This window comes from Bos grunniens, chromosome 1 (genome assembly GCF_055505025.1).
Source record: "Bos grunniens cultivar Pamir isolate PY7600 chromosome 1, Bosgru_T2T1.0, whole genome shotgun sequence".
Taxonomy (NCBI): Eukaryota; Metazoa; Chordata; class Mammalia; order Artiodactyla; family Bovidae; genus Bos; species Bos grunniens.
In genome coordinates, this window is record NC_141165.1 from 55,261,814 (window position 1) to 55,272,360 (window position 10,547).

At 30.9% G+C, this 10,547-nt stretch overlaps 1 protein-coding gene across 1 annotated transcript in view; it reads right to left on the reverse strand.

Annotated features, from left to right (window-relative positions):
• Positions 1-10,318, reverse strand: part of SI (sucrase-isomaltase) — a 114,501-nt gene extending 104,183 nt beyond the window's left edge. Inside the window, exons 1-8 of the mRNA XM_086414225.1 lie at positions 10,201-10,318; positions 8,886-8,980; positions 6,901-7,018; positions 6,496-6,605; positions 5,412-5,563; positions 3,743-3,914; positions 1,828-1,927; positions 636-748 (exon numbers count right to left, since the gene is read on the reverse strand). Of these exons, the coding sequence (XP_086270351.1) occupies positions 636-748; positions 1,828-1,927; positions 3,743-3,914; positions 5,412-5,563; positions 6,496-6,605; positions 6,901-7,018; positions 8,886-8,980; positions 10,201-10,318 (978 nt within the window). The remainder of the gene's footprint in view (positions 1-635; positions 749-1,827; positions 1,928-3,742; positions 3,915-5,411; positions 5,564-6,495; positions 6,606-6,900; positions 7,019-8,885; positions 8,981-10,200) is intronic.
• Between the last annotated feature and the right edge of the window lie 229 nt (positions 10,319-10,547).

Sequence of the window (10,547 nt, forward strand, 5' to 3'; positions counted from 1 at the left end):
AAGATTCATATATGCTAATAGTCACAGAATAACAATTTACATGGGAGAAACATTCAGAATCAGGCTCAAAATAAGTCCTGAGTTCTTCACCTTTCTAAAGTCCTTCTTGGGCTCATGTACAATAGCATGTTATTTAATAGGTAAATGAAAGTTGTTAGATAGTATGTTTAAGGTGTAAGACTTTTCAAAATCTGCCTTTCTAAATCTGATTGTCAGAGCCAATTTTACTGGGATTTACCTACTGTAGATTAACACCAAGTGTCAGTAACCCTTTTTTAAAACTTAGTTGCCTCCAGAATTCTTATCAAATGAAGACAAGATACCCCATTTTGTTTTATCCCATCAAATAAGGTCGTAGTTTAATATGTAACATCTCAAAGAAATCAAAATACTGAACTCAGCTGCCTGGAAGCAAGAACTGATTTGTTATCAGAAATATAAACTTCTAAATATACCTAGGTGTCATTGTACAAGAAAAACAAAAATAAAAAGTATCTTCTCATATCTGAAAAATGGTAAGGTATAAAAATATATTCAGCTAAGAGGCCTCCAGTAGCTTAGCTAAAATCATTTCAATACGTTAGATGAAAGAAAAGTATGGTAGAAAAAATTTTTAAAATAGACCTGCAACACACCTCTTGATACTGTTGAACTACTTGTTCTGGTGTGTCTCCCAGAAAGATATAAAAGTCCAGAATTCCACCTATAACTCGGTAAGTTACTATTGGAGTAGGTTGGATGAAAATCTCTACAAAACAAAAATTGGAAAAGCATATGTATATAGTAAAAATGTACATAATGAGAAAATAATTGCAATGCCTACTTAAAGTACTTCACATTAATCACATAATTTTAGAGTTTTTTATTAAGATAAAATATGATATTTAAGATAAGAATACAGGATAAAAGTGGAATGCCACCATATATGAAGTTTATGGTATGTTATTCCAGATATTCCTTTTACAGATGTTGGCAAAAGCTCCCCTAGAAACTGCTTAGCAGAGAATAGAGGATCAGTCCTTTTACAATAAAAAATATTTCTTTTTGAAGTTGCATCCCAATTAGTTATTTTATTTGAAGATTCAGTGAAAGATCATATCACATGTTGATTTCTATAAAATAAAACTATGAAAGTTTTAATTTTTCTATATGTTAAACATAGTAATTGTCTGGATAACCATATGCACTGCTCTTGCTGGAATATTATTATTTTTGTAGTTTTTTTTAATTATCACTAATTCATCTATCAAATATAGGTATCACATTATTCACAACACTAGAAAATAAAAGGTTCTACATTATTTGAGTTATGGTAAACTGAAATGTGATTCTTCTCTCTTTTTATCCCCATAGAGACCTTTGTTTTTTTAATCTGCAGGGCATATGAACTTAACAATCAAGGCTATGGGAATGGGAATAGTCATTTACATGGATATATTCGATGTTGCTCTGGAGGGAAAAGGAAGTGTCTATATATCATGATATAGCATACTTCCCCCAAAACAGACACACAAATATCCATATCTCAGGCTCCTCTGTCCATGGAATTCTTCAGGAAAGGATACTGGAGTGGGTAGCCATTCCCTTCTCCAGGGGATCTTCCCAACCCAGGGATCAAACTCAGGTCTCTTGCATTGCAGGCAGATTCTTTACCTGAGACACAAAGGAAGCCCTCGCTAACTATAAAACCTGCTTATAATACTTTCACACTCTAAATCACTAACAACAAAGTTTACTCTGTTATAATATATCTATGATTGGAATAAATAAAGCAGTTAAAACATTTCAAGTCTCATTTGAACATATTATCAGATAAATTACTCTTACCCATTGCATTGCTGTTCATTAAGAAAACACCAAATGACTTTCCAGAAGTATCCTCAATGCACATGAAGAATGTTTGATGGCCATATAAATTATTATTATTCTATAAGGCATAAATTTGAAAATTAAAACTTAAAATACGTTTAAAATTAAAAAGTATACTTGAATGGCTTTTATGTATTTCTATATTTTTCTGTAATTTACTCCTCATATTCTATAATAATTTTTTCTACTATATACCATATGAAACATTGTAGCACAAAAGTCATTGATAAGTCATTTTACTTATTAATACATTAAGATATAGGTATATAACTATATATTATGCTATTAATAGATTATTTAACTTTCTTTTATGTTTTATGATGATTAAATGAGTTTTAATAAGCCATTCATCAAGTATATTTCAATGAAAAAATAAACTATCTGTGATAGGGTAATGGAATGTTTATATATCATGTCTCATGTTCGCCCCAAGGTATTGCCAGGAATTCTAAGATGAATTCCACTTCATATAACTTTTTCAGTATAGTTGTTGAGAGCTGATGAGTAGCAAAATTTATTAATATTTTTGTACCAAATGAGGATCTTTAAAACAACTGACTTACTCATTTCAGTAGCACTGGAAATTTAAAAATTAGTAACATTTGACTCAAAGCAATCATGAGTCAATTTTTAAAAGCTTTTTAATGCTATTGTATTTCTCATAAAAAACTGCATACTTTTGAAATTCAGAAATATATGTACACAAATAATAACTGATGACATCGTAACAAAATATAAATAAACTATTAGAAAATAAAGATTAATTCTGCATGGAGGAGTTTGGGAAATTTTCTTATGAGGTGAGATCAAATGAGCTATCAATGGTGTGTATAAATAATAAAAAACTAACTTCTTATGAAAATATGTGAACCTAAGAAAGATTATTATGTTATAGATGAGGAAAAAGTAGATATAGATGCAGGACATGATGTCCACTAGATAGACAGACAGCACATATACAAAGCCATGTCGAACATGGTAAGTGTTTGGAAGTGTTCTTATGTAATGACTAGTCCTAGATAGTGTAAGTACAAGAGTAACTGAAAAGTGGTTGATAAAATATAAAAGTGAAAAGTCAAAGGAAAACATTCATAAATTGGAAATACCTTTTAAAATATTCATAAAATCTGTTCACTTATTTAGTTAATTTAGGACTTTGATATGAATCTTCACCTCTAAAGTAAAGAAGCTCCTGGAATATATATCACTGACAACAAAAAATGATGGTTATAAAAAGGCTAGAAGGGAAAGAGACACGTGTACCCCAATGTTCATCGCAGCACTGTTTATAATAGCCAGGACATGGAAGCAACCTAGATGTCCATCAGCAGATGAATGGATAAGAAAGCTGTGGTACATATACACAATGGAGTATTACTCAGCCATTAAAAAGAATACATTTGAATCAGTTCTAATGAGGTGGATGAAACTGGAGCCTATTATACAGAGTGAAGTAAGCCAGAAGGAAAAACATAAATACAGTATACTAACGCATATATATGGAATTTAGAAAGATGGTAATGATAACCCTGTATACGAGACAGCAAAAGAGACACTGATGTATAGAACAGTCTTATGGACTCTGTGGGAGAGGGAGAGGGTGGGAAGATTTGGGAGAATGGCATTGAAACATGTGAAATGTCATGTATGAAACGAGACCAGGTTCAGTGCATGATGCTGGATGCTTGGGGCTGGTGCGCTGGGACGGCCCAGGGGGATGATATGGGGAGGGGGGAGGGAGGAGGGTTCAGGATGGGGAGCACGTGTATACCTGAAATTTAAAAATTAATTAAAAAAAAAAAAACAAAAAGGCTAGAATTATCTCCTTTCAAATATAATTATTTTATTTATAACAAGAAATATAGTTCCTTACATCACCAGGAAGTTGATCCCGAGTAAAAATTGGCCATGTTTTCCAATATAAATCATGACGAAATCTCTTATGAATATGTTCCCCGAGACCATAAATGTATTCATTGGGAAGTCTGGCTGAGATCTGTAAATACTGGTCAGAGTATACCAGGGGACCAATGCTGGTGTCAAACCTAGAGCATGAAATAAATAAAAGAGCTAAAAATATATAAAATGCTCTGCTAAATATGGATCTATGTTATCATCCAGAACATTTCATTTTAAATAGGTCAGTCTTTAGCTGTGATTACTTCTTATGAACACATGAATTGTACCATAACCAGAACTTGTTAATTTTATTAACACAGTTTGCCTCATCATCAACAATATGATTCTTCACGTGCATCTCTCTCCTTTTATCTTTACTACAATACTGAAGCACAACCACTATTATAAATTCATTTCACAAATGTTACAATTTGGACAAATTTACTCATGTTTTCAAGGTGACAAACTGGTAGGAAGCACAACCAAATTTCAAACCCAGTTTTGACTTTCTACAGAGACAGAGTTTTATTTTTTTTATTATTTATTTTATTTTATTTTTAAACTTTACATTATTGTATTAGCTTTGCCAAATATCAAAATGAATCCGCCACAGGTATACATGTATTCCCCATCCTGAACCCTCCTCCCTCCTCCCTCCCCATACCATCCCTCTGGGTCGTCCCAGTGCACTAGCCCCAAGCATCCAGTACGTGCATCGAACCTGGACTGGCAACTCATTTCATACATGATATTTTACACGTTTCAATGCCATTCTCCCAAATCTTCCCACCCTCTCCCTCTCCCACAGAGTCCATAAGACTGTTCCATATATCAGTGAGAGACAGAGTTTTAAAATGTAGTACTATACTGGTTTCTATACCTCTATACATGTATTAAAATTAAGTTGAAAATCATTTTTCCTGAAAAAGAAAGGTTTCATGTTTTATATATATCAGATATAAACTATGCAAAGTGTCAAATAACATTTCTTTTGTGATTTAACATAAAATCAACTTCAAGTTATCAAAATACATTTATGAAAATTAATTGCTGAGATTAAGTCCTGATAATCATCCAATTAACCTTTCTCGGAAACTCAAGAGCAGCAATATTGAAAATTACTAACTTTTTTGCCAGAAATGTCCCTCAAAATAAATTTATAATGAAGGCATTAAGATAATGTTTAAATTATTATATATGGCTATTTAAATTTATTATGTGTAAATTTATTCAATTAATTTCATACACATAATGAAAAATCCTCCAATACTATGGAAATTTGTCCCTCTCTGAATAGTAACTATTTGATCCTACCAGTTGAAAGAGAATGTGATAGATAACAAGGAAAAGACATATAAGGTTTTTTAGGTATGCAAACTATATGCAAGGCTAAAATTGTATCAGTGGCTCTCTTCATTTCAACTTCGGTTGGCCCATTCTATACTTCATATTCTGGTACATTTCATCCATAAGAAATTAAAGCTTCTTTGATATTATAATATTTAAAAACATGTACACCCACCCTCTTTTGGAAGGAAATTTATTCTTTCTGAAAATGCCCTAAAAATGAGACTTTTGTGGTTCTATGATAATACAATAAAACTGACCAATTATTTAAACTTAACATAAATATAATTACTTACAAAATTTTACTATTGCTTCTTCTAGAAATTTTAATGCTAAATGGATCATGTATAACCTCCACATTATACAGTGGATCAGAAGATGCAGTTCCACTAAATTCTTTTACAAACTGATGAGGAACTTCATATCTTCTATTATTTGGATCAGTGATCTGCAAAGATATTTTAAAATTAGCATTATTTGATTCAAAACTGTTACTGAATTTTTCAGTTCTGAATTAGGTATTAAATGCAAGTTCCAAATACAAAACAATAAATCTAATGATTTTATAGAAGAGTTATTAATCTAGTCATAAACTTAACTTACATTGTTGAATGGCTATGCAAAGAATAAATTGTAATACTGTTAAGGAATTAATAGAATCAGTTAATTATAAAGGTACTATATCAAATATAATTTTTATTGACCAATATAAAAAATCATGAGACTATTATTAAATATTGATTCTTAAATAGTAGATTTTTGTGAATTTAATTATTAATTATCCATGCAGTATTTTGATGATCACTCACTAACAAGTCCTGAAAGTAATTTGAATTTTGTTTTAAAAAAACAATTTTTGTGAAATTGTTGCTACAAGTTATTGTACAAAGGATATATTGTTTTTTCTGCCAATCCAAAAGACCATACTGGCAAACAATTTGGTAAAGAAAGCAGAAATTAGTTTCTTTAAAATCATGACTAGAAGTGATACCAGTAAAAAGAACTAGTGACTGTGTCACACTTACATGGAACAATTAACAGCTTCCTTAAATTAAATTCTAAACTAATCTTTTATCACAGTCTGTAGTTCAATAAAAAAAAAATTACTACAGTTTTTTGAGTGTTAGTTCTTCTCAGGACACTGTATCAAATATTTTACGCTGACTATATTATTAAATTCTTTAAAAACTACTGCCAGAGGAGCTAGTTCGTATGTTCTATCTGAGGAGAAGGCTCAGAGAAGTGGAGTAACTAGTCCAATAAGTTCTTTTCTTTGGAATAGACATTTATTAAGAGGGAAAATGTCTTGGTGGGTTAGAGGGTATACTCATAACATGCTATTTAGTATTAACTTTTCTTTAGGAAACTCAAAAACCAAACCTTGAACCGCACACGATTGCGTGTCTGACTTTGAGTTGTGAGGAGAACGCTGTTAATGTCATTTCCAAAGAGTGTAGGTGAAGCTTTCCTTTTTAATTTGGCTTCAACTCCTTGAAGAAAAAAAAGTTGTATGAATTATGGTTTTATTTATAATGATTAGTAATCACTAAATATTTTCATATTTTTTCCAATTTTATTGTAGGTCTCACAAATAACCTTTTCTTTTTTTAATTTGAAAGATAGAATCATGAAAAAAAAAAGTTCTTAACATACCAAATTTGAACATTCTTGTGTATATGTTCCTATTTGATTTTATTTAAGATATTTTTCCAAAGAAAAAATTTAAATATACTTTTTTTATTCAACTTAAAATATGTTGGATCACCATGGTAGAACACTTCTCACCAGCATTTGTTGATGTTACTTTCTCAGCATTATAGCCGTGGTTATTTACGAAGAAGCACCAAGGAATAACAGAATCATTCCATGGCCTCCAGCAGCAACCTCGAGCTGCACAAAGTGTCTGATAAAACATTTATTAAAGGAATCATAGGATTAGTACTGTTATTATATATGTTGGTCTCTATTTTTTAAACATTCACTCATTACAATAATTGTTTGAATGAATATTTAAAAATGCTTATTTCTTCAAATATGTAATGAACTAAAATATCATTTATTCTTTTGTTCCTTTCACTTTGAAGAAATGTAAATATTTGATAAATTGAATTACATCAGTGATCGATGCTCTGAGTTGTGATTTATCAATTTTCCATATGAATACACATTATCATAAGGTCATGTTATTTTCAAGATTCCTGCCCTCCAGATAATTAATTATAGTCTGTTATGTTGCCATGTAGCCAGTGCAGAAGAACTAAAATATTTATTGTGCACCAATTACGTATCAAGTTGCAAATGAGGCTATAAAGAAGAGATGGTCCCAAATTTAAGCCTAGGCAAAATGTTTAAGGTCTTTATTTCCAGATAATTATTAGTTTGATATGATTTATACTATTTAAACTAGTTCATATGCCAGCTGTTGCAACTAGTAGCTGCCATTACATCTAATGTATAAAGTAAAATAATAAATTCTCCTTAATATTATGATCTATATGGAAAGATTACATGAAGGGAAAGAAAGATTATATATGTTTATAGTAAAATTTGAGTTATATGGTGATGATGTGTGTTAACATTGGTATAATAAAAAATCTATTTAATATTTAAGTTTAATAGTGTAACATATTTTCGTAATTTGAATACTTGTGAGACATTTTTCTTGGCTATTTGCCTTGAAAAAAATTTTTTAAAATCTCCATGTTTACCAGTTAACGGTACACATGTTAAATTCTCTCCCATTTTTTTTTTCTTTTTTTTTCTTTATGGAATTCTCTCCCATTTTTAACATCAAAGTGGCATCAGGTACACATATACACAGGGGCTTCCCAGGTGGCTCAATGGTAAAGAATCTGCCTGTAAATGCAGGAACCACAGGTGATGCAGGTTCAATCTTGGGTTGGGAAGATCCCCTAGAGGAGGAAATGGCAGCCCACTCCATATTCTTGCCTGGAGAATCCCATGGGTAGAGGAGCCTAGCAGGCTACAGTCCATGGAGTCGCAAAGACTCAGACATGACTGAGCTACAGAGCACACATACATACACACATACATACGTGTACACACCCATACACATGCATATATGTTATAAAAATGATAGTTCAACAGGAACTGAGCATTTTGGAGTGTCATTACCTAACAGAATCTGAAGTATGTGTGACTTTTGATATAAACATCACAAAATGGGAATACACACATATACACCTTTACTCATTGACCTTTTAATCCCATACAAGTTATAATGACTAAGGAAGAGTCAATTTAGGGTTAAGTGAATCCATTTATTTACACTTAATTTGCTCCAGTTGAATTCCTTCTCCCCAAATAATAAAAAAATAAATGGTTTTTAAAATTAAATAGTTACAAGAATCAATGTTACTTTATTTTCCACAGATTCTTCTTGTTAATGTCATTATCACAAACAATTTAATAGAGTGTAGATATTCTTTCTTAAAAGTTATATATTTATCAAAGGTCACACTTTTAAGCAGTAGTTTGAGAGGATAGAATTTCATAAAGAATTATAAATTTAACAATAGATTTTTAAGTATGTAAAATATTAACTGGCTATTTTGAATTGAAGTACAGAAAAGCAGGCTCAGTAATTTCCATTATCTCTCATCTGTGCATACATAAATAAAAATAAGTGTGGCCTAATAAATGGCTATACTTTTTAAAATATGAATATATCCAATATTGAATAATTGTCTTAATATAATTATCATACTATATATCTATTCATAGATATATAAAATACTTTGGTTGCAGACCTGTGTGGGAGATCGTTCTGGAATGCAGTTTATTCTCTGGTTGATAGGATCGTTCAGTACACTTGGGCATGTGCCTCGGGTTGAATCACTGATTTCTGAGACAGAAACAGGTCAATAAAACAAAACATGGTTTTAAATTTACTTTTCAAATTTTCAAGTAACAAATACATTTAAAGTAAATACAAATATATATATATATATAATGAAAATTAAACTTAACTTAAAAAAAACCCTACAAATTCAATTCCTAATTACCGAAAGGAAATGATCCAAAAGCCCTTTGACTGTTCCTTAAGAGAATCAAAGTATATTCACAGAAGGTCTTAAAAGACAGACTCAAAAGGAAACAAAATGTTTTCTGCACCATACTCATAAACTGTGTTTTAGAGATGAAGAAAGAAGATGGAGAAATATGTATGGGAAATATATATGGAGAGAGGATGCAGAGAAGGAGACAAGAATTAGAGAAGAAAAAAAGTTTAGGAGGAAGAAGATACTTAAACAGAAGAGAAAGAAGAGAACAGCAAAGAAAAGCAAAACCTCAACTCTATATAATAAAGAGGGACTTTCTAGCAACCAGAGATGAGGAAGATAAATTTGATTGCTTCATAATAGAGCAAGCTTTCAGTTTACTAGAAGAATATGAAACAAGAGGCAGCAGAAAACACTAACTACTGTTAGACTAGAAAATAATTTGCAGTACATTTTCCACTTCTGATTTAATTAGGAGAGAATGATGAAGAAAGAAAAAGTAGATCAGGTGGATGAAAGTAGCATGCGTTAACTCTAAATTAGGATATAAATATTCAGGAAAAAATGATAAACACTTCAAGCCTGTTTCACCTACTCTCTGTTTCTCTGATATGACCTCACTCTTTAAAAAAAAAAAAAAAAAGTCTATGACAAAGATGTTATCCCCTTAAATTTCCTAACCCCGCTTGCAAATGCTGAAAGCTAGAGTAAAACCCGACTAATGAGATTTCCCACTAGTTAGAAGAACCTCACTGGTAACTACAGAAGATTACTGTGCTGTTTATTAATATTTTGTTTCTTTTGCCTATTTTCTAGTTCTAAAGCAAGGCCATTAATATCAAAGCATACGAATTTCTTAATTGCAATGACACTTCATTGAAATATCTGTACTATAATGGCTAGAAAAAGTTGGAGTAACTGTAACTTACCTGAGATCTTTAAGTATTTCATCTCATATAGATCTCATATAGATTATAAACTACTTTTCAAGATCCATAATTATTATAGAGTAAACTTTATCTCAACCTCACTATAATGTATAAGTATTTTCAATATTATTTACCTTCAACAGCAGGTGTCTTAGTTGCTAAAACAACAATTAGGGCAATAGCTATTATTGTAACTATAGCAAAGAGGACAATCAGAGTAATTTCTAATCCAGAAAATTTCTGCTTTGCCATCTAAAGAAAGAAAAAGAATATACATTTGAAATGTAGAATATATAATAAATGACCATAATTATCATAAAATTATATATTTTTTCTACTAAGCATAATGCAAGCAGAGCTGCAGACAGCTCTAACAGTTTACAATCTAAAATAATGCACATTTGCAAAAGGGTTAACAACACATGCAATTTCAAGTAAAAGACAGAATTAGTGATGAACATTATAGTAGTACACTGAAATG